Genomic DNA, 24824 nt, shown 5'->3' on the forward strand with positions numbered 1-24824 from the left:
ACTGATAAAACACAAGTGAAACAAATCAGGGAGACACAGAGACACATGAGGAGTTAAAAAAAACAAAATAAAACAGGAAACAAGGAAAACAAGAAACAGGAACAGGAAACCCCAAAACAAAATCCACTATAAACTCAAAATATCCAAATCATGAAACCATGCCAAACCCTAAAAACTGCTCAGGAATAGCCTGAGGGATGTGACAAAGACGTGAGGGCATCAACCAGGCCTCCATAGTCCCCAGATCCAAATCTGATCGAGCATCTGTGGGACAAGCACAGTAACATACCTCCCAACCTACAGGAATCAAACGGTCTTATGCCACTGTCTTCACACCTCAGGACACGCCCCAGAAGTCTTGTTCCTCCCTCCCATTTTTCAAGTACATTTTGATCCACTTCATTTTAAAAGTGGAATGCAGTGTCAGAGTCTAAACCATCAAATGAACCACCACTGAGCTTGTAAATCATTACATTTTTTTAAACGAGATTTCCTTTTTCTATATAAAATCAAACAAGCTCTTGTCCATTTTTGTACGACATCTTTTGAGAAATCGAGAGATGATGCTGTGCTCTTCCACCAAGCAATTTATTTGAAGTACACTTCGAATATATATTTTGACCCTGGGCTTCACAGTAACACATTTGAAGATACAATACCTGCAGTGATAGAGGAAATGAATAAGAAAGATCAGCATGACAGTGGCAGTACAGATATTAACACAAATGTATGTTTTTGTTTCCCACAGTACATAGTTGTATGGCCGAAAATAATAATAATAAAGTAAAAAAATCCATTTACGCCACCAAGATATGAAAGTCATTTTGATTAATCAGAAAATATTAAAAAGAAACACCTCAACTGTGATGGGAAAACACTTGTTTTACATTTCTGCATTTGTCAGCTGTGTATAGACTGATGTAATAGTTTATTTCTAATTTGATTTCTTTGCAGCTGATAGGGAGAACTGCTTGCATCAGCTGCCATACGAAAAAGGAAACAAAGCGAGGGTAATTCAACAATGTAAGTTGGTTCATTCAACATTAAAACACTAAAGTTAAATTATACAAAATTAATTCTGACTAATTAATGATGACAAATTAATTCTGTCTTTGACATGCCAGTAATGTCTTTGCCTAAAAATATATATTTTCGAAACTCGAAATTTGTAGAATACAATTATTAATGCAATATGGAGATAGATTTATCTCAATATTATTTGTGTGACCAGATCAACAATCACTGCGTAACTATAAATATATAAAACTTTCCATAAATAAAAATATCAAACTCACAAAACTATTTTGTAAGTATAGAACAGATCTGCATATACAAAAACAAGTTAGACAAATAAAATGATATCAGTGAATACATTTAATAAATAAATAAATAAATAAATCTTCCCAGTAGTCACAACTTTTTAATATTTAGGACTACTTTTTATTGGTGAATTTCAATTCTGCACTCGGAGATTTGCTTTTTCTGAACACTGAGTCTTTTTAATTTTTTTTTTAAATTGTGCAATCTCTTATTTCTCTCTATATTTCAATCTTTATATTTGCAAAATAGTTTTGCAAACATTTTTACAAAACGCTTTTGTGTTTGTGAAAGTTGTTTTATACTTTAAATATGTACACACAAATATCTCCTTGCACAAATAATAGTGGAACAATCTATATTTAAGCATATGAGCTATTCATTCTGACTTAGCCAAACTTTTCACCATAAAGTAACATCCTAGACTGTCTGAGGGAAAAGGCTTATTTTTGGTGAGCGCTGCGGGGCAGGTAGGTAATAACGTAGCTGCTTCCAAAAGGAGGAGGAGGGCGGCATGAAGCTCGTGCCTTTCCAAGTGACACGGTCTCCAGCCTCGCTAAGAAGCTGCAAGGCCTCTTGTAATGAACCAGATCGTAACACTTCTGTTCCCTCAGTTTTGATGAAAATCAAGCGAGTCTGCCGCTCCACAAGAGCTGCATGGATGGCACTCAGCAGGCCAGACCCCGGACCTGGATCTGGAGAGGCGGGAACTAAAATCACGGTGCGACTTTGCTCTACGCTGTCCAACACTGCGTCTGCTACAGCTGCAATCAATCAGAGTCCACATTTAATATGAGTTCATTAATATTTTTAGGTCAAATCTCTGCAGAGTACATGTTAAATACATACCTGTCCCCAGTGAGACGTCACGATCATAAAGACAGAGACTGTAACCAAACTTTTCTTCTAAAACACTCTCCAGCCATTTTCTGTCACAAGCATTGAGTCCTGCGTCTGTGTCGCTCTTGTAATACATCAAAAAGGCATCATAGCTCTTTCCATCTAAGCAAACGACAAAAAAACAAAAAAAGTTTTGCCAGTACTGTCACATTGTGTTAAGTCAGAAGAAAGAAGATATTTTCCACTTAAACAAATACTTCAGCCACAAATGCCTCATTCTTCATGAACTGATGTAAACTGGGACCATGCTTAACTATATTATTGTATTAACTATATCAAAACATTATTTTACAAACCCTCACACAACTTCTGCAATATAATATCAGTATACATAAAGTATAAAGTCTCATTTATCCAGTTGTATGGTCAGTATTACCCAAACACATGCTTTTTTTTTTTTGCTAAAACATTATGATTTGAAACATTTCCAATGATGGGAAGCACACTTCAAGTGTACCTTAACATGCATGTGCACTTGAGCTCCGCTTGAGCAGAGTTAAGAGTCCTGACAAACCAAGCCAACAGTCCGTCACTGGTCAGCGTTGGGTTGTCATGGAGCATCTTTCACTCTATGAGTCTTGCACCACCAACATTAGTCAGAGCCAGCGGAGACATCGGTGAGAGATATCACTCTGAATGTCAGTACAGCTCAGCGCACAAGAGGAGAAACAGAGGTGATGAAAGCAAACGGCTCAAGGCAAGAGGGCATGAGATCTAAACAAACTTGCTATACATCTGTCTTGTTGGTCTGCTGGTTTTCCTTTTTTATCAGAATCAGAATCAGAAATACTTTATTGATCCCCGAGGGGAAATTGCCTAATTGCCTTAATGATGAATCCAGACTCTTATTGTTTGCTGGAACTGAGAGTCATTTCCTTTCATGCAGGCACAGAATGTACTTGCTAGTTGGCTGTAGTCTTTGCTGTGTGTTCAAGTGCAACTTTTTGGCCAAGATGCATGTTACAAGAGGCGATGCGTAGTTGACCTTCATCGCCACTTGTTCTTTGATGTTGGTTTGGTGTGTCTGAGCCTTAAAATGCATGCATGTTCCATATGCACATTATTTGGTTGTGCACGGGACCATTACTGATGTTTGAAATCAAAAATGTTTTAGCGAAACTGCATCTGTTTGGGAAATACTGAGCATACGACTGGATAAATGAGACTTGGATGGTATTGCACAAGTTGTATGAGATTTTGTAAACTGATGTTTGAATATAGATTTTATAAATATTATTTATGGCAGTCTTTGCCAGTATTGATAGAACAGTTGCATAGACAGGAATGGGGAGAGACAGATTACATGCAAGAGCCATGGCATGGAACTGAGCATGGGCTACTTCACAGCACTCAGCCTATACGGGGCTTACACTCTACAACGTGAACTAGAGGCTAGTATAGTTCAGTACAATATAGTTTCTCTGTAGTTAACCATGGTCCCTGTTTAGTTTAATTTATGAGGAAGACATGCAAGAAAAGCAATGTTTTCTACACAAATTCAAGGTCACACACAGTGAGTAACTAACAAACAAATGGCCATTTTGCAGGTGAAGTGTTCCTTTAAAAATATACTAGTGGTGAACCGAAAACATGACTCCCACCTGAGGTGCGGCTATGGCAGCCAAGAGTGTCTCTTAGGAACAGGGTGATGTCAATTTTGAACCTCACATAGATAACTTCTGTCAAAACCATCACCACAAAAATACCAGCAAAGCCAAGAAACTGTGGCAGGTTAGAATGGCGAGCTGTAGGAAAATGTAGGGAGAGAATACATTTATTACTAATTGAAACATTCATTAACAGTAAAAGACTGAAAAAATGACACTTGAATGTGCGAATGAAAGTGAGCTCAAATTTAACTCTGAAATTATAAGTCATTTAATCTGTGAGTAGACTGAAAAAAAATATGTTCAGGCTTTCCTGACATTTTTTTAAACTAAACTAAACAATGAATGAGTTACCATTATTATTACCATTACCATTATTACTGCCCTGTGATTGTATGCCTCTAAGCAGCAGTCAAGTCTCTCTTATAGTTTAAATCCATATCTGTGAAAAAATGGATGCTTCACACCCATCTTTTCCCTCAGCAGCACAGAAGATCTACACAACCAGCACAGTTTGAAGGTGGACACTCAACATTAGGGTCACCAATTCAATATCTGATCAATTATCTCCCCTTCTGTTCCCGAGATATGACACTGAGTAATAGTTGGAGAAGTGTTTTTGCAGAACATTATGATGTAACAATGAAGTTGACCTTTGACCTTTTGGATATAAATGTAATCTCTTCAGCAGTACAATGTACAATGTACAATGTACATTTCTGTGACATTTGCTCATAATTAGCGTGAGAATTCTTGAGTTATGGTAAAAAACATGGTTTGTGAGGTCACAGGGACCTTGAACTTGTCATTTGGGCCATCGAATTCGAAACAGGTCATTCTTCAGTCCAAGTGGACATTTGTGTCAAATGTGAAGAATTTTCCTAAAGTGTTATCAAAATATTGTGTTCACAGAAACAGACAGACACAGTCACAGTGACCTTGACCTTTGACCACCAACATTGAATCAGTTCAATCTTAAGTCGAAGTGAGCTTTTGGTGCCAAATTTGAAAATAATTGATTTAAGGTGTTCTAAAGAGATCTCTTTTTATAAGAATGGGACAGACATGGTCACAGTGACACTGACCTTTGACCCCCAAAATCTAATCACTTCCTTGATAAACCAAGGGGAGGTTTGTGTCAAATATGAGGCAAATTCATCAAGGTGTTTGTGAGATATTGCATCCATGAGAATGAGACAGACGGACGGACAAACTGAAAACATAATGCCTCTGGCTACGGCATAAAAATGACAATGGTTAGTTGCAGTTCCACTCAAAAACTTGATAGAAAACTTAAGTAAATCCATCTTGCATACGTTTTTGCGCCAAGGTGATGGTGACTTGCTTTGGTCTGATCATTTCAGAATCAGATTGAAGTTTACAGGTGTAATTTTTTGATAGATCATCTTTTGACATGTTTCTGAAGACTAGAGATACTGTTATCTTTATTTCCCCAGCATTGTCTTCTCTGAAAAGGAAATTGAGAAAGAAAAACAGTTATATGTGTGTGTGTGGTCATGTTAAACATTAATTCCAAAATTGGTTGTAAGAGCTGGTATGGCTGTGTAAAATCTTTACCGTGTGACATTGTAGTAAACTGGAAAGCTGCTGTTCCTTTCCACAACTGATTCCCCACTGTGCCAGAAAACATCATCACTGTCTGAGTGGATGACGGCTTCGCAATCTATCACCTTTGGTGCGCCTAGAAAAAAGCCATGTTTACACAAGTAGTCATTTATAAAGATAGTAAATGCTTGTATTTATATCCAACTGTTTGTATTGATGCTACAATGAAGCTCACCCAGATCTACAGGGAATCGTTCCCCCTCTTTTGGTGAAGTGATGCTCCCAGGTTTTTCAGTTTTTTCTGTGTGCAAAAAAGGGAGAAAATGCTTTACATTTTTGTTTTTATGAACACATAAAGATAAACATATCAATAAAGAAAAAAGCTTTTTTCTCACTCTTTGGTTGAACATCAAGCTCCACTGTAAAGGTCATGTTATATATTTGACCGTAATACAGGTAAGATCTGGTACAGGTGTAAACACCCTGGTCTTTCTTTTCCACACGTGAGCGGTAACCATCTGTTGACCATGACTCGCCCTCCTGCAAGATGGGATATACATCTTAATTATAAAGCTCGAAATGAATCCAGTAAAAATGTTGCAACAAATTGTGCATGATGCAGTTTCATCAATTACATAATCAAATTTAATTTGTACTGAAAGTTCGGCCATGTTTACATACCTTGTGCCAAACAATGCCATTGCTGGTAATATTCGGGATATTTGCAGCTGGGATGTTTACAGCAGGGCAATACAATGTGCAGGTCTCTTGTGTGTAACATGTTTGAGGGTACTGGGTACTCTCTTCTGTCTGTGTTGTGTAAACTGTCAGCCTGAACCAGGACGACCTACCGGCATTCCTGTCATGTCAATAAATGAAAAGAAAAGTTACTTTATAGGTTTCACATTACCTTTTAATCACAACCACTCACTATGAATGTGAAAGGAGGCTTTAAAGCAGTGGTTCCCAACTGTTTGGCCGTAGTCCAAAAGTGGGTTGCAGGTCCACTCTGAAAGGATCGCAAGTAACTTGTGAACATGTTAAGTTTGTGAAAAAAATTAGATTTTAAGGTACATTGAATCATTGGCACAGAGATTTTATTCTTAAGTGCCATTTCTGTTTATCCTTGGAATATGTTTTATTTCTTTGTGTTCTTTGGCAATGTGTTTACATTTTGTGGACTACAATTGAAAAGTGGTATTTCAGCTTATGTGTTAACCTTGACACAATGACTACAGAAAAAAAGGTTAATTCTTAACACTCCATAAATTAGTGAAAGCATATATATTTAGTTTTTGAGATATTCTAATTTTATGAGCAGAGTGCCAAGGCATTGTGACTTCCGTCACTATGTGTTTTTGCACCACATATAACTTAGTGCAATTACATCATTATAAGCGTACATCATGATGACATGGTTGACAGAAGCCTTAATTTTCTGCTTCAGAAATGTTTTGCTGTCTTTTAACGTATTCCCAAATTAATCGATAGTTCAATAATATATCATTTTCTGTGGAGGCATGCAAGAAAAACAAGGTTCTCTTCACAAATTCAACTTAACAAGGCATGACTAATTCACGTGAAGTATTTCTCTTGCCACACATGCATACAAAGCCTAAACATTTTGGAAGATAAAGTATGTGAGGGAAACAAAAACTCAAGATACTACTTGTAGGATATAAAAAAGAAAGTCAGGATCATTGTAGGACTGACTGGACTGGACTTTACCCATGAGAACATGTGTAATTCCCCTCATGTTTTACAGAAGCATTGAAAACAACAAGACTCCTTCCATGAACCAGCAGGCCCATCTGCCTCTGCTGCGCTGATGACATGTTGGACAGATGAGTCTCCTGGGAGGTGTAACTGCTCCAGGTCACTTCAGCATCACCAATGTTAGTTCCTCTGCCGCATGGGCAGTACAGTGCCACCATCTCACCCGCCTTGACATTTATCACTCTGAGTGTCTGGGGACACACACCTGCAAACAAGTGTCACAAATTTTTAGTACATTTTATAAAACTGACATGAACTTGTTTGTAGAAATTGATAAAAAAAAGTCTCAAAAAATCCTTGTGTTTGCACATCATCAAATTTTGCATTTTAGTATTATTTTATTATTGTATTACTTATAAGGCTTCTGTTATAAAACCGAAGTTCAGTGATAGTCTACTTGTGGCCCGGGTGCCATGTGGTCCCCCAAAACATTTTCTAAATTACGATAGAAAATAATTTGATTCAGTTTTTTTGTACTTTTTTTTCAAATAAGGTGCCAGAGAGCACAAAAAGCATCAAAATATAGCTTGTTCATAAAAAAAATAAATAAAAACAAATAGCCAGGATCCTCCACACCCCCTGACAGAGGTACAGACTGAGCCCCGAATGTCCTCAAACCCTATAAACGCCCCTGTGTACAACTGATGCAAGGGCTGCTGCTACTCGCCCATGACCTTCTGTCATTTTGCAGAAGTGGTAACACAAGCTGACTAACCCTACCATAGTTCATGACAGTTTCTGCAAAATTCCCACACATTACATTGATTAGTAGGATTACTGCTTTCTTTACATCCAATAAATCTTAATTTTCAAATTGTCCTGTCCTAGATTTTCAATGCTGTTGATATATTTAAGGCTGATAAGAAACATTGAGAGCCCCATGACTGGAAGTAAGATGTAGACATGCTATTTATACAAAGCTGAAACAGTTTCATTTGGATCCCACTTGTGAAACAGCATGCACTTGGGCGGCTGCGACCATTAACAAGTTCTTACCCACATCCTAATTTTTTTGGTAGCCAGTGATTTGAGAGTGATGGAAAATGTGTCATGCTTGTCAAAGTCAGCACAAGTGCATTAAAAGGAAACAGAGAGGGATGTGGCATATCATTTAAAATGTTAGATAATGTAATATTTTCATAATGGTTAATGTCTATGACCTGCATGCCACAATGCAATATGGAAACAGTCCATGTTACTTTTATAATTTGGGGCGGTAAGATTACGAAAATAAATTGTTAACTTTCATTGGTTTTGTCAGTCAAGTACATAATCTCAAATACTCCACTTAAGTACAATTTTGGGGTACTTATTTAAATAAATACTTCCATTTTCTGCTACTTCATATTCATATTCTACTATACTTCTGCTCCAAATATTGTACTTTTTTCTCCACAACATTTCTTTCATAGTTTTAGTGAGTAGTTATTTTGCAGATTCATTTTATTAAAAAATTTCAATCACAAAATAAATTATGATATAGCCTTTTATCTTAGGGTTAAAATAAGACAAACTCAGAAGGTTCCCAGCTGTGTTTTAAGTAAGATAAATCCCACCTTTACCAGTTGCAACAATAAAATAAAGTGCACATGAATATCTATCTATCTATCTATCTATCTATCCATCCATTCATTCATCATCCATTCATCATCTTCAGACAACATACAGTATATCATTGAATGTTCACCCTTCTACATCGTTGTCTTACCTTGAAATGATGCAAAGAGGAAACACAGATGGAGCAGCAGTACTTTCACCATCATATCCTGTAGCACTGCACAACAAACACTCTCGAGCGCTGTCAGAATCATGTTCTGGCTACACGGTCTCCACATGCAGCTCTGCTGAGTTCAACATTTCCTCAAACATGTTAGACCGCATGCAGTGATGATATGTGAAACTTAAGGAAGAGCGTAATGTTGTAACCGCAGTGCAAACGCCCCTCTTAATTTTTGGTGATATGTTCCAGAGATATGGTGTTAAGTAATGCCCTGAAAACATTATGGTGTTACAGTGAAGTTGATCCTTTTTGATTTAAAATGGCATCAGTTTATCCTATTAGATGTTTGTGTGAATTTTTGTCATAATCAACACTTGGATTCTTCAAAACAATTTTAATCAAAATATTATCAGTTATTCAATGAGTCAAAGTAGGCATTTGTGCCAAATTGGATGAAATTTCCTCAAGGTGTAACTGTGATATTGTGCTCATGAGAATCTTTTCACTGACGAAGCTTCTCCACAGCCACTATCTGATTTTGAGTGGAAAATCAGTGAAGTTTCCCTTTAAAAACCAGGCTCACATATTTCCACTCATAACCTGCAGTAGGTGACAGCTCTGTTATTTTGGACATTTTTGTAACGACACAAAAACAACCCTCTATTACTCACTGTGTACTTGAACAGTAATGAAATTAGTTTTAAATCCTAAACAGATACACATATCTTTTAATAACTTATCAAGTTTTTTAAGCCCAACCCAAAAGTGAAAGGCACAATTTTGTTATTTGTTGAAGCAAGAAATTAGAAAAAAAATAAAATAAAAATAACAATAAAAGTACCTGAAAATATATATTTTTTTAATGAAAAAGAAGCTAAAAACAACAAACAAGGAAATGGCCATAACAAAAAGTTTTTATAATATAATATAATATAACATAATATAATATAATATTTTTATAATTATAATAATTATGTTGCATGATTTTAAAGATAATATTCAGCAGACACGCCTCCGTGTCCAAGAACAGCTTATTTTTTCATAATTTTTAAACCTTAAACCTTAAAAAGGAGTGCATTTGCCAAAAATATGCCTCCCTTGGTCAGTTGGGACAAAAAATTGTTGCTTTGAACACCTTATATTTTTAATGTCACTTTACACGGCACCTCCCATCCTTGAACTTATTTAATTGTCTCCTGACAATCTATCAAATGTTTTAGAGCCCGACCTGAACATGACAAGTACAATTCTGTAAAATCTACAGGGAGTGAATTTTCTCCAAATTTGGGGAAGTGTCCTCTCCAGGACACTTAAGATGGTGCAGATGGTCTGTTGAGACACTGTGCTCAGGGCTAAAAAAAAAAAACCAAACTGAAAAAAACTGTGGTCTAAGTTTGAACACCTTATATTTACAATTTCACGTGTTCAGGCATTTCTTCAACATATGTATAAAAAAGATTGGAAAATTATGTTTTCATAAAATACTGGGATATGTCAATCAAGTCTTCATTTCATTATAGCTTATTGTGGTTACCATAGTCTACATGTAGTTTATAGATTTTATGTAGGCTAATGAGCTTGTTTCATTTTGAAATTAAAAATCAATAGTAACAACTTGAGAAATAAAAAAAGTAAAATTGAGTAAAAATGTGCGCACTGAAAATATGCTCAGGGGTTGTAATGTAGTGAAGTCAAATTCAGATGAGTGCTGTGAAAAGCTGAGCATGTGCTGGTAGAGACGGGAGAGCTGCAGTTCTGGGGCTCACCAGGAGGGGGAATCGTTGCACACTGTTTTGATGATATATTGAGTGGTGGGGGAAATAAATTACAATGGTGAGGAAGCGAGGGGATGGAGAACATATTATTAAAAATATTAAAACAATTACTGAATTATTAAGTTAAAAATGATTTTGTTATAAATAGGGATAGAGAACATATAATAAACAACATTAAAACAATTATTGAATTATTAAGTTAAAAATGATTTCTGTTATAAATAGGGATGGAGAACATTCAGTCAGTCAGTCAGTCATTTTCTGTAGCCGCTTGCCCTCGTAAGGGTACGGGGGGGATGGAGCCAATCCCAGCTGTCATTGGGTGGAAGGCGGGGTACACGCTGGACAGTTCGCCAGACCATCGCAGGGCCGGGATGGAGAACATATAATTTAAAAAATATTAAAACAATTACTGAATTATTAAGTTAAGAATAATTTCTGTTAAATGATAGTATGATAATACTATCTAATATAAATACACTTCAATATAGTAGTATAAATAAGTAATTTACTAAAAACATTGAGACAGTAGTTTCATTTTGACTAAATAGCTTACCAGCTTTCCTGGGTAAATATCTGAGGTAAAGAGCTACAGGTTGAGAATATTTTAGATGCTCTCAGGGGGAAAAGGAGAGTAGCATGGAGCTTATGCTTTTCCACATGGCACAGACTCAAGCCTCGCCATGGAACTGTAAGGTGTTTGGTAACAAACCAGATCTGGACACTTCTGTTGCCTCAGCATGTGTGGCACCCAGCAGGTCGGGTCTTTAAGTAAACAACAACTGTTACAACAATCAGCACCCCGATGCCAAGAATGCTGAGAGCCAGGGGGAGGGAGGGTGACGCTATAGGGATACAAAAGACGTAAAATTATAATTAATTTTAAAAAGCAGATGCCAGATGAAACTTCCCCATAATTTAAACATGTGCGGATTAGAGATGTTTGTCAAGTGCAACTAAATGGATCTCAGGGTCATCAGCTGACCTGGTTCATGCTTTATAATAGTGAATTACTGGAAAAATACACATACAGTAGCAACAAAGTTAAAAAAAAAAACAAAACTCTATCCATTTACCTTGAATATGTTTTTGGGCCAAGGAGATGGTGACAGAGCTTGAAGGTGGAGACACAGATTGAAGTTTACAGGTGTACGTTTTTGATAGATCCTCCTGTGACACTTCTTTGAAGACCAGAGATGCTGTCATCTTTATTTTTCCAGCATGACTTTCCCTGGAAAGAAAATGAAAGGAAAATGAAAAATGCAAAAGAACAACTGTTAGCTATAACATCTGTGTGTGACTGTACACACAGATGGACAACTTGTCTCCACACCAAACAAGAATGAAGCCAAAATATCCCAGATATTGCCACTGCCATTTTGTTTTGGTAAAATCATTTGAAGTTGGAGTCTGAGCAGAAGTGATTTCCAGCTGGTTCTCACTCACAACTCAAACAATGTCACTTTGTCAGTGATATCAGCGTCAAACACTGACGCAAAGAGGTATCTTTAGCAGCAGTATGATACACACCAGGTACGTCAGTTTTAAATGCAGCGGGCAACAACCCAACTTGTAAAATACCGTCATGTTGTCAGTGGATTTGGCGTCAGACACAGATGCACCAGGGCTCTTTTCACAGCGGGATGATAGCCACTGGACGGCAACAGTTTGCAGCACAGTCAGCAACTACTGTGGTATGAAAAGCTATAAAGTCTTCATAGAGTGGGCGGGAGGGGAGGTGGGTGGCTCCAACAAACATCAGACTTTCACCCCGCCGCCAGCTGTTCACTTAACGTGTGGATGTTAAATCAAACCATGATGTTTATTCCTAACCATGTGCTTTTGTTGCCACAACCAAAGAGAATAAACATCCAAATGTGTTTCACCAACACTGTAGGTGTAGTGTGAGAAACAATAAAATACAAACAAACATGATTTCAGCTAGCTGCCATTCAGGGAAAGAGTAAACATGGGGAGAAAATGAAGAAACGTATATAAACAAAACGTCACGCATTGATGTAAAGATTATCCATGACCGTGGGAACCCTGGGTTTATGACCTGCACTGCGAACAGCCACCGGGGGGACTTTGAGATATTGTGGCTTTACTTCTGGGGATCTGTCATGTCATCCATTTTTATTTGCACACTATGGTGTGTATATGAGGGCATGTATAACATTTTTACTTACAAAGCTAATTGTGAGAGCTGGTACAAGTGTGTAAAATAGTTACCGTGTGTAATTGTAGAAAACTGGAAAGCTGTTGTTGGTCTCCATGAATGATTCCTCACTATACCAGAACACATCATCAAAGTCTGAATACATGTCAGCTTCACAATCAATCACCTTTGTTGAGCCTAGAAAAAACAGAGTTTACGCTTAGTTTATTTTTAGTTCATTCTAAAGTTATAGCCAAGTGTATGTATGTGAATGCATCTGCATAATAAGACAGAAACTCACAGAAGTCTGCTTGCCTTAAATTCCAAATTGCAACATAATTATGTGAATTTACATTTACATTTGCTGTTTTTTTTTATATTTCTATTGGACAGTCAGTACTTGTATAGGAAGCATTCTGTGATTAGCAATTTTGGACCTTTAAAGCATACTTAATGTGTTGTCCTGTCTTAGCAGTTTACATTAAGATGAATCCTGAATGTTCTGTATTTTTTCTGTTGTAATGATTGATTTGATTTTGTTGTAAAAACAAACAAACAAACAAACAAAAAAACACCTGTTTCACTCACCTAAATCAACAAGAAATATTTCCCCTTTGCTTGGTGAAAGTATCACTGATGGCCTGGATTCTTCTGTGCAACAAATTGATAAAAAAAAACCAAAAAAACGTGTTAAAGTCTATGACGGGTTTTATGAGCAACAAAAACAAAACAAACATGTCTCTCTCTCTCTCTCTCTCTCTCTCTCACTCACACACACACACACACACACACACAAATGCATTAAAATCCATGACGATAATCATATTGAGGGAAAAAATGCTTTTTTCTCACTCTTTGGTTGGACATCAAGCTCCACTGTAAAGGTCATGTTATATATTTGACCATAATACAGGTAAGATCTGGTACAGGTGTAAACACCCTGGTCTTTCTTTTCCACACGTGAGCGGTAACCATCTGTTGACCATGACTCGCCCTCCTGCAAGATGGAATATACATCTTAATTATAAAGCTTGAAATGAATCCAGTAAAAATGTTGCAACAAATTGTGCATGATGCAGTTTACACAATCAAATTTAATTTGCACTGAAAGTTTACACACCTTGTGCCAAACAATGCCATTGCTGGTAATATTTGGGATATTTGCAGCTGGGATGTTTACAGCAGGGCAATACAATGTGCAGGTCTCTTGTGTGTAACATGTTTGAGGGTACTGGGTACTCTCTTCTGTCTGTGTTGTGTAAACTGTCAGCCTGAACCAGGACGACCTACCGGCATTCCTGTCATGTCAATAAATAAAAAGTTAATACGAAAGTTTCACATTTAGATTTTAAACATTTTGCAAAGGCTGTGAATGTGAAAGTAAAGACAGCTTTAATGATGAGTGTGTAACATTAAGAGGGATTTAGTGGTGTCTGGCAGTGAGGATTGCAGAATGCAACCAGCTAAAACTTTCCCAGGATTCTTTAGTGTAGATTGTTCAGCGAGTTTTTACAGAGAGCCAAATTATCCACAGAGGTCTCTTCCTCAAACCAGTAAAAACACTGAATGAAGCAGTTTTATGTAACAAATTAGTGTTTCTGCAGTTCTGTTTGGCATGTAGGAGATAAGCTGCCAGTCCAGCACCTGCTAATGTGAGCTCACCTATTTTCTCTACTAACTCAAGATCCAGATCCAGGTTTTTACTGAGCCAAATTACCCACAGAGGGCTGTTTATCTCCAAAACAAACAGACCAGGGGATTTATTCCGATAAAAATGCAAAATTGAGCAGTTTCACATTAAATAAATCAATGTTTTTCCTACGCTTTGTCTCAGAGGGCGTGCTAAATATTGTGGCCAAAGCGAAAATGCAAATGGTCCTATCTAGGATTTGGTTTGGCCAATCTGGGCTACTGTAGATGGCAGTGCAACAAGGCCATCTCCATGGAGGAGGACCTGGTCCCTATAAGATATAAATGACTCAATGTAAGGTAACTACAATGCATCAACTCTCATTTTCAGGTGATTATACACTGCAGAAAATATTTATCATAAAAAAGAAAGAGATTAAGGGTTGCTCTGTAGACTAAAATAAAATGTAAGTCACAGACTTGTATCAAGTGCTCATGGAAAACAGGAACCAACAGGATTAAACGGGAGGGAAATCCAGGCACTCCACAAGTGTGAAAAACATGAAAATCAAGGAGGAATTAGTTGAAAAAGCCCTAACTGTGGTGTCTAAATCTACAATTAGGGCCATTTAATGAAATTCTTCTTCATTTTTCACATTTTTCACACCCTTGGAGTGCCTGGATTTCCTTCCTATTTAAAAAATGTACTATATTATATCATATTTCTGCAAATATATCCCCCAAATTCCAGATTTCCCTCTTAGCCAGGGTGTCATTTGTACATACAGATGGTTTTGGTGTCATTTGTCAAGATCTACAGATGTCTGCCATCAGCACATTACAACCTTTAGTGGCATATGGTTTGTGGCTGGCAAGGCTTCGTGCTGCAAAGAACATAATAACATCAAAACTGTCTGGATGACGAGGCAAATCTCTGGATAAGGACCCTTTTTAACCCACCCTGTCGCTCTAAGAGTGGCAATGTCAGTTTGTTTTTTACTGTTTGATTATGTTGGATTAGACAATAAACATAAAACAGGACAAACTTTGCATTAAAAATATGAGCTCTAATATTTTCTAATATAGCAAATATATACTGCAACTACACTCTATGTTCAGTAAGATTTTACTGCCAATGGAATATAAGATTGTAAAACCTTGTCCACCAGTGATCTTACACAAAATAATCCCTTTGGAGTAAAATGTGTTTACATGTCTGAACTATTTATGCCATTTTTACAGTCTTGTCCCAAGTCAGGAACATTTTCAATGTAGTTTCTGGGAAAATCCTTCTAATAGAGAAATGCTGCCTGTGTGTTTGTTTATTTCTTACCCCTGAGAGCATAAGTAATTCCCCTGCTGTTTCACAGAGGTACTCAGAATCACAAGACTCCTTCCATGAACCAGCAGGCCCATCTGCCTCTGCTGCGCTGATGACATGTTGGTCAGATGAGTCTCCTGGGAGGTGTAACTGCTCCAGGTCACTTCAGCAACACCATCATTATTTCCTCTGTCACGAGGGCAGTACAGCGCCACCATCTCACCCGCCTTGACATTTATCTCTCTGAGTCTCCGGGGACACACACCTGCAAACAAGTGTCACACATTTTAGTATATTTTGTAAAACTGACATGAACTTGTTTGTAGAAATTGATTAAAAAAAGTCTCAAAAACTGTCATTATTGTATGCTCACTGAAATACTGCTAGTTAGTCTTGTGAATTAACATTTCTGCTTTTTAGACATCATTCCTTCACCACTATATATGCTGAGCTCATGTGATATAAAAATTATGACATACACATGACTATTTCTTAATGGCTAAATTAGTCCCATGATTTCATTGTCATCACACTTCCTGTGCACTAAGTCCTCATTTAGTTCTGACCATCAGTTTAAAGTCCCTCCTGTTAAGTTTCTGGAGTCAAACAAACAGCTGAGAAAACAAAACACACACAAACACACACACACACATACACACACACAGCTCACTGCCACATCCAGAAATATACAAACTAATGTTATAGTCTACAGCAGGTATGAATAAATATGCAAGACCTTTGTAAATAAAAGAAAAAGATTTCTAGACTTTTTAAAGCTTTCTAAGCCTTTTTTTTCTTCTTTGATTTGAGGGACCTAATTTTGGTGCTTCTCAAGATGTTTCAAGACCTTGGTGAAAGGACCATTACAACAATTTAAAATAGTATAAATTCAAACTCGTACTTAGATAAAGCAACAGAAGTTTTAATAGCAAAATATTAACATCCAAAATTTAAGTAGGCTTACACATTACACAGTCATATATTATTTTACAGTTGTAAATGGTTGAGGTAGAGCTTGTTTTATTAGCATTCTTTATATAAGGTTAGGTAGTTTAGTTTGGTGGTTCCTGACCTTCAACCCACAAATAAAGGGTCAAAGGAATTTAAAAATAGAAAAAAAATCATTACAATTTTTTTGTATTTTTGTGAAACATCTGAGTATAAACAATCTGAGAAGATAAGAGGGGTGGTGACTGGTAAAAAATGCTAACAGCTCAAACATGACAAGGGACCCGATTTGGGAAGTTGGTATCATTTATTTTTACCTTTAATAATGTATTTTAACTTATAAACCTATGCTTTTATGTAAATTATAAACTAAAAAGTAAGTGGTAAATACATCTGTAACATAGGCCTAAATTCAGTTGGGTAAACACTAAACACGTCCCTCTAAAATTTAGAACAGTTCACTAAAATATTTGGTAGAGTAAGTAAGGTAGTTTAGCATTGGAGTAAATGATTTAGTAACTAACCGCCACTAATTACTGCTATTAATATGTCCATGTGTACATTAAATAACAGTAGATAAAGATTAGTTAATGATGATCCACATTTTGAATGTTGAGAATTTAACACGTCATATAGTCTGAATTCAGCTGTTACGAGTGTTGGGAAGGTTACTTTTGAAATGTAACAGTTTACAGATTACAGTTACCTTGGTAGAGTGTAATAAGTTATGTAACTACTTTAATTATTTCATTAAAGTAAAGTACCTTATTCCATTTGACTACTTTTTGATTACTTTTCTAACAAATGAAGGGCAACTAAAAAATATCTAGAAATGGGCAATGCCAAAGGAAGGCATCCCTACACAGACAAGAGACGCAAAGCGACAGAGTTAATGTTATGTGTCTACATAAAAAAAGAGTAGATTAGTATAGATAAATATGACCCCTTTGTAATAATAAAAAAACCCAATTGGGTTAGTAACTGTATATTAATCACATGTTTTTGTTCTCAGTAACTGTAACTAATTACAATTACATTGATTCTGAAATATAATTATATGTTACGTGTATAATTACATGATTACATGTAACTAGTTACTCCAACTTCAACTAGTTTCATGTAACAATCAACCTCCCTGACACAGCTCGTTGTGCCAACAGATTTAAAAATGAAGCAGTGATTCTCTTACCGGACAGTAATGTGAAGAGGACAGTCAGGAAGAAGCCTGTTTTCGCCTCCATTATGATGCTGAGCACGTCACGTCCAGGATCCAGGGGAGTCCTGTCCCCACAGGAACTTGTCGGTCATTATAAGCAGCAGGTCCGATTCTGCAGGAATACAAGGAAAACCTGACTGCTTTACTCACCATGGCGAAAAAGAAACTCGAAGGAAAAATGACGCATACCCACCCAACGCATCCTGGAAAATGTACCAAGGACCTCTCAGCCTAGGCGCAAGCCATAACCACATTTCCAGTTTATATTCATGTAAACCTATGCTCGTTAAACTCGTAAATATACCCGCATTGCGTGTTTCCCTTCATAGCAGGACACCCCGGCGAAGTAAACGCCCAGGGGCGTTTCTATTCTTGGATTTTTGGATAGTGTAACAGGGATTTAAAAAAGCAAACAAACAAAAAAAAAAACAAACAAAAAATGTCAAGAGAAAAAAATGTAACCTTACCTTAACCCCTTTAAACAAGGAGCTGATTTGGCAAATTTACACAGGTATAAGCCTATATGAAAATTAGAAAGAAATTAGTAGATTTAGAAAATTATTTTTAAAAAGGTAGGAATAAATGTCCAGGGAGAAAAGAAAAAAAGCTATGAAGAAACTATAGCCTATGTATATTTATCAGTGTTAGTGTAATGAGGTATAGCACCTGACAGTTGAGTAGCGCTTGTGAGCGCACCTCCAGACTCCACTCCTCAGTAGCTCCCTTAATCACAGCCAGCCTATATAAAGGACGAGTGAGCTCATGCTCCTTCCTCTTGGCTGCTGGTTCCTGTGTGTGGTGGCTGCTGTTTGCTGTACTGGTAGGTACGGGAGCCCTTTTCAGTTTAGTTGTCATGTTTTATTTCTTTCCTGCACTTTTATTTAAAACCCCCTTTTTTCTCTCTGGTAGGCTGGAGGTAGCAGTGGTGTCTGAGCCTTCCTGCTGTAGTGGTCTGGTAATCCAGGTGGTTCACGTGATTTACTGCTGTTTTGCCCTCGTTTTGCTTCTGTTTTGTTGTTTGGTTTCCTGTTTTGCTTTTTGTATTTTGCTCTTAGTTTTGCTTTCTTATTCTGATTTGCTTTTGCATCCTATGGAGTGATTTCTTTTGAATATATTAAAACAATTGGGTTACTGTATTTGTTAATTTTGTTATTAGTATTTTTCTTTTAGTGAAGTGGAGCACTATTTTGTTGGGGGGCAAGGCACCCCGGGTGAGGTTCCTACACATTGCATGTAAGTAAAGGCACTGGGACACGATTGCTGTGAGGTTTGCTGTGTTTCACTGAGGTGAGTAGTGGTGGCACCTTTAGGCACCCCTCCATAGTAGTCTGCCTCCCCGCTGATGGCCTCTGCTCACTCTTTTATTTAGGGTTATGTTGGGCTGAGTTTTTTTGATATTTTACCACATCTCTGGTTTTTAGACTGTATTTGTTAAGGCCTTTTTTAGATGACTTTGTAATAAAAATATTTTTAATCCCTTTAATGTTTGTTTAGTGATTCAGTTTATTTTGACTAGTTAATTTTTCCCTCTTCCTTTGCAGTTCCAGCCCTGCCTGTTTATTTTGATTATCAATAAATATTTGATTTATTTGGAAAATACGTCTCTGTCCTGTTTCAGAAACGAATCTGTGTGCCTTACTGATCTTCCAAACATTAATATTTTGAGGTATTTCCTGGGGCGCAATTCCTCAGGTGGCGTTGTCAGTTCTCCCCCTTACATCACCTAGTAAACACACACGCCTCACCACGCCACATTAGGGTATATAGGCTAAGAATTACATAATTAGGCTACTAGGAATTTAAAGCTCTTCCCCCCAGATAAATTCCTTTTTTCTTTTTATTAATTTTTAAAAGTAATTTTCTTGGATACTTTTACTTTTACTTTTTCTTTCCTTTTTTTTTTTTTTTTTTTTTTTACTAATTTCTTGCTAATTTTCGGGTCATTTCTTATATAGCTCATTGCTTTCTTACCATGTTTGTGAAAGGAAAAAAAGGTGTCAAAGGTTAGGCTAAGTGGCATTCACCTGTAGTAATGCCCCCAGCCGCACAATAATGAAACTTGAACTGAAAAGCTTTGTTGTAGTTTCTCTTCAGCCGCAGTGACACAGGAATTACTGCGCTGGAGACCGTTGCTACGGGCAACCGCGGCTCTCAGGTGCTCGTCTTCATCTGTGTGTAGCAGCAGAGACGAGACATGACCTGAAGTGAAACGTTTTTAAAGCTGCACACACTGTGAAGACTTTTCTGACGGAGATGACTGACATACTGCGGCTGGTGCCAGAAGCGGACAGACGGATTTTACCAACTCTCTCCCGGCTCTCTGAAAACGGTCAGACAACAATAACTTTTTAATTTTTTTTTTTTTTTTTTTTTTTTTTTTTAAAGTTGTGACTCTGTGGTGAACTGTTTTTTCATCTGATGGTGGTTAATCTTCTGTGCGCATGCGTCGCCATTGATATTTAACAGTGTGTTGTTGAATTTCAGATATTAACTGTATTTGGGCTGATGTATCCGGATACATTGAACGTCACATGACCTTGCAGAAGGTTTGTCAGTCTTGGCCTGTCTATCTATTTACCTATCTATTTATTTAACAGTAGGTAAATTAAATTACAAAATAAATGTAGGACTAACTGTAATCATTTGCAGTTACTAAAAAACTAAACAAACTAAATACAGTTACTAATCAAATTGTTGGTGATTAGAAGGGTGTTATAGGCTAGGTTATATGACAATAAATATTTTCAGTAAAACGTTCATATGTTGAATATAACATTTATTCTGTTGCTTTACATCTTTGCGATGTGCAGGAATGCCTTTTTTGGCATGTTTTTGGGAAGCAGTTGGGACAAATTTGAGCAGCACAGCATTTATGCACTTATATTTTCAGGTTTTTTCAGCTTTATCGTCGAGTTTAAAACATTTGCAAGAAAAGTAATCAAAAAGTACTCAAGTGTAATAAGTTACATTACTTTGATGAGGCATTTAAAACAGTCATTAAATGTATTGCATTTTTAACAGTGTATCAAGTCATCTGTAACCTATTACATTTTAAATGTAACCTTCCCAACACTGCTATCTATCTATCTATCATCATTGATTGATTAATCCATTTCAACAGGGGGTCCACCTGGCAGGACTGGGGACCTTCACCTTCTCTCAGCAGAAGTTGGATATAGGAAACAAATTCAGAATGATCCAAAGACCCATCTTCCTCCTGACTGGAAAACTAGTCCAGTCTCTGGGTTTAAAGCAGGTCAGACCCCTGGCTGCAGGTGAGCACATTTTAGAAGATGAACCTGAGGGTTTATTTCACCATAAACTCATGTAACAATATAAAGAAAAAAGGAGTGCCACCAATTGGATGGATTATAAACAGGACAGGAGAATGACAGGCCCTGAAAATTTTAGATTTGGAGACATTTGAATTTAAATTTTATCAAACCACACAGTCCTGATAAAGCAAGTTGAGATATTTAGTGGTAAACTCTAATAAATAATAGATATTTTTTTACTTTGATTGTTGCGTACTAATAAAGTTACAGAGGTTAGATTTAGGCAAGTTAAGTTGCTGAGGGAAAACAAACATGTTGATGATGTACCTTAAAATAACTCAAAGTTCATGCGGTTGCAAATATTGGTCTCCTGTGAAAAGTCCCCGTTATGTGACCCATCTACCACCACAACCTGCCTCATAACCATGGATCTATAAAGAGAACTGGATAAAGTGCTGGAGATGGGGCTTTGTTAATATGAAAGTTGGTCAGTGGTGCATGAAGCCAAAAATTGTTTAACTGCTGCATTTAAATTTACCCGGATGATTGGCACTCCTTCCTCACAGTGCGTCTAAAATGGATCGAATGGATTAATATATATTATATATGCATGGGACAATCAAAGTACCAAAAAGTTTTTTCAAGAGTTTAACACTAAATATCTCAGCTTTCTTACTATCTAACTTACTATCTCTAAATCTAAAGCTTTTTCCACTAACTTACATATATTCATCCACATCCGTGGATGAATATATTTGAGTGCCACAACTCCTGTGAAATGACTTGTAAATCAAAATTTAATCCATTCGATCCATTTTAGACGCACTGTGAGGAAGGAGTGCCAATCATCCGGGTAAATTTAAATGCAGCAGTTAAACAATTTTTGGCTTCATGCACCACTGACCAACTTTCATATTAACAAAGCCCCATCTCCAGCACTTTATCCAGTTCTCTTTATAGATCCATGGTTATGAGGCAGGTTGTGGTGGTAGATGGGTCACATAACGGGGACTTTTCACAGGAGACCAATATTTGCAACCGCATGAACTTTGAGTTATTTTAAGGTACGTCATCAACATGTTTGTTTTCCCTCAGCAACTTAACTTGCCTAAATCTAACCTCTGTAACTTTATTAGTACGCAACAATCAAAGTAAAAAAATATCTATTATTTATTAGAGTTTACCACTAAATATCTCAACTTGCTTTATCAGGACTGTGTGGTTTGATAAAATTAAATTCAAATGTCTCCAAATCTAAAATTTTCAGGGCCTGTCATTCTCCTGTCCTGTTTATAATCCATCCAATTGGTGGCACTCCTTTTTTCTTTATATTGTTACATGAGTTTATGGTGAAATAAACCCTCAGGTTCATCTTCTAAAATGTGCTCACCTGCAGCCAGGGGTCTGACCTGCTTTAAACCCAGAGACTGGACTAGTTTTCCAGTCAGGAGGAAGATGGGTCTTTGGATCATTCTGAATTTGTTTCCTATATCCAACTTCTGCTGAGAGAAGGTGAAGGTCCCCAGTCCTGCCAGGTGGACCCCCTGTTGAAATGGATTAATCAATCAATGATAGATAGATAGATAGATAGCAGTGTTGGGAAGGTTACATTTAAAATGTAATAGGTTACAGATGACTTGATACACTGTTAAAAATGCAATACATTTAATGACTGTTTTAAATGCCTCATCAAAGTAATGTAACTTATTACACTTGAGTACTTTTTGATTACTTTTCTTGCAAATGTTTTAAACTCGACGATAAAGCTGAAAAAACCTGAAAATATAAGTGCATAAATGCTGTGCTCAAATTTGTCCCAACTGCTTCCCAAAAACATGCCAAAAAAGGCATTCCTGCACATCGCAAAGATGTAAAGCAACAGAATAAATGTTATATTCAACATATGAACGTTTTACTGAAAATATTTATTGTCATATAACCTAGCCTATAACACCCTTCTAATCACCAACAATTTGATTAGTAACTGTATTTAGTTTGTTTAGTTTTTTAGTAACTGCAAATGATTACAGTTAGTCCTACATTTATTTTGTAATTTAATTTACCTACTGTTAAATAAATAGATAGGTAAATAGATAGACAGGCCAAGACTGACAAACCTTCTGCAAGGTCATGTGACGTTCAATGTATCCGGATACATCAGCCCAAATACAGTTAATATCTGAAATTCAACAACACACTGTTAAATATCAATGGCGACGCATGCGCACAGAAGATTAACCACCATCAGATGAAAAAACAGTTCACCACAGAGTCACAACTTTAAAAAAAAAAAAAAAAAAATTAAAAAGTTATTGTTGTCTGACCGTTTTCAGAGAGCCGGGAGAGAGTTGGTAAAATCCGTCTGTCCGCTTCTGGCACCAGCCGCAGTATGTCAGTCATCTCCGTCAGAAAAGTCCTCAGTGTGCAGCTTTAAAAACGTTTCACTTCAGGTCATGTCTCGTCTCTGCTGCTACACACAGATGAAGACGAGCACCTGAGAGCCGCGGTTGCCCGTAGCAACGGTCTCCAGCGCAGTAATTCCTGTGTCACTGCGGCTGAAGAGAAACTACAACAAAGCTTTTCAGTTCAAGTTTCATTATTGTGCGGCTGGGAGCATTACTACAGGTGAATGCCACTTAGCCTAACCTTTGACACCTTTTTTTTCCTTTCACAAACATGGTAAGAAAGCAATGAGCTATATAAGAAATGACCCGAAAATTAGCAAGAAATTAGTAAAAAAAAAAAAAAAAGAAAAAGTAAAAGTAAAAGTATCCAAGAAAATTACTTTTAAAAATTAATAAAAAGAAAAAAGGAATTTATCTGGGGGGAAGAGCTTTAAATTCCTAGTAGCCTAATTATGTAATTCTTATAGTTTCAGTTATGTGGCGTGGTGAGGTGTGTGTGTTTACTAGGTGATGTAAGGGGGAGAACTGACAACACCACCTGAGGAATTGCGCCCCAGGAAATACCTCAAAATATTCTGGAAGATCAGTAAGGCACACAGATTCGTTTCTGAAACAGGACAGAGACGTATTTTCCAAATAAATCAAATATTTATTGATAATCAAAATAAACAGGCAGGGCTGGAACTGCAAAGGAAGAGGGAAAAATTAACTAGTCAAAATAAACTGAATCAATAAACAAACATTAAAGGGATTAAAAATATTTTTATTACAAAGTCATCTAAAAAAGGCCTTAACAACTACCATCTAAAAACCAGAGATGTGGTAAAATATCAAAAAAACTCAGCCCAACATAAACCTAAATAAAAGAGTGAGCAGAGGCCATCAGTGGGGAGGCAGACTACAATGGAGGGGTGCCTAAAGGTGCCACCACTACTCACCTCAGTGAAACACAGCAAACCTCACAGCAATCCTCACAGCAATCTAAAGAATAACAATCGTGTCCCAGTGCCTTTACTTACATGCAATGTGTAAGAACCTCACCCAGGGTGCCTAGCCTCCCCAACAAAATGGTGCTCCACTTCACTAAAAGAAAAATACTAATAACAAAATTAACAAATACAGCAACCCAATTGTTTTAATATATTCAAAGAAATCACTCAATAGGATGTAAAAGCAAATAAGAATAAGAAAGCAAAACTAAGAGCAAAATA

General features: G+C 36.9%; 4 protein-coding genes across 5 annotated transcripts in view; 1 reads left to right on the forward strand and 3 right to left on the reverse strand.

Moving 5' to 3' along the window:
- Nucleotides 1-1402: 1402 nt before the first annotated feature.
- LOC121944830 (interleukin-18 receptor 1-like) lies at nt 1403-9021 on the reverse strand. Its single transcript, XM_042488749.1, has 10 exons — nt 8875-9021; nt 7119-7371; nt 6072-6249; nt 5786-5930; nt 5626-5691; nt 5403-5526; nt 5141-5292; nt 3819-3962; nt 2167-2319; nt 1403-2081 (listed from the first exon to the last, which is right to left on the reverse strand). Exons 1-10 carry the CDS (start codon nt 8999-9001, stop codon nt 1738-1740), a joined length of 1686 nt encoding a protein of 561 aa, XP_042344683.1. The 5' UTR covers nt 9002-9021; the 3' UTR covers nt 1403-1737.
- Nucleotides 9022-9817: 796 nt separating this feature from the next.
- LOC121947919 overlaps nt 9818-24824 on the reverse strand; it is a 33625-nt gene continuing 18618 nt past the window's right edge. Inside the window, exons 1-9 of one of the 2 annotated variants that reach the window (XM_042493118.1) lie at nt 18127-18308; nt 17907-18045; nt 15782-16034; nt 13940-14117; nt 13672-13816; nt 13408-13470; nt 12894-13017; nt 11738-11892; nt 9818-11506 (exon numbers count right to left, since the gene is read on the reverse strand). In XM_042493118.1, coding sequence (XP_042349052.1) covers nt 11397-11506; nt 11738-11892; nt 12894-13017; nt 13408-13470; nt 13672-13816; nt 13940-14117; nt 15782-16034; nt 17907-17958 — 1080 coding nt within the window. In that variant the 5' untranslated portion in view covers nt 17959-18045; nt 18127-18308 and the 3' untranslated portion in view covers nt 9818-11396. Of the gene's footprint in view, nt 11507-11737; nt 11893-12893; nt 13018-13407; nt 13471-13671; nt 13817-13939; nt 14118-15781; nt 16035-17906; nt 18046-18126; nt 18309-24824 lie in introns of those variants that run through there. The other variant, XM_042493126.1, reaches the window with a different exon arrangement.
- Nucleotides 19882-24824, forward strand: part of LOC121943969 (coiled-coil domain-containing protein 81-like) — a 14390-nt gene continuing 9447 nt past the window's right edge. The window contains exons 1-3 of the mRNA XM_042487589.1: nt 19882-20262; nt 20418-20479; nt 21055-21260. Of these exons, the coding sequence (XP_042343523.1) occupies nt 20187-20262; nt 20418-20479; nt 21055-21260 (344 nt within the window). The 5' untranslated portion in view covers nt 19882-20186. The remainder of the gene's footprint in view (nt 20263-20417; nt 20480-21054; nt 21261-24824) is intronic.
- On the reverse strand, nt 21870-23913 carry LOC121947935 (coiled-coil domain-containing protein 81-like). The gene is made up of 3 exons (XM_042493138.1): nt 23533-23913; nt 23326-23387; nt 21870-22752 (listed from the first exon to the last, which is right to left on the reverse strand). The coding sequence occupies exons 1-3, from the start codon at nt 23606-23608 to the stop codon at nt 22543-22545; spliced, it is 348 nt and encodes a 115-aa protein (XP_042349072.1). The 5' UTR covers nt 23609-23913; the 3' UTR covers nt 21870-22542.

Source organism: Plectropomus leopardus, chromosome 1 (genome assembly GCF_008729295.1).
Source record: "Plectropomus leopardus isolate mb chromosome 1, YSFRI_Pleo_2.0, whole genome shotgun sequence".
NCBI classification, from domain to species: domain Eukaryota; kingdom Metazoa; phylum Chordata; class Actinopteri; order Perciformes; family Serranidae; genus Plectropomus; species Plectropomus leopardus.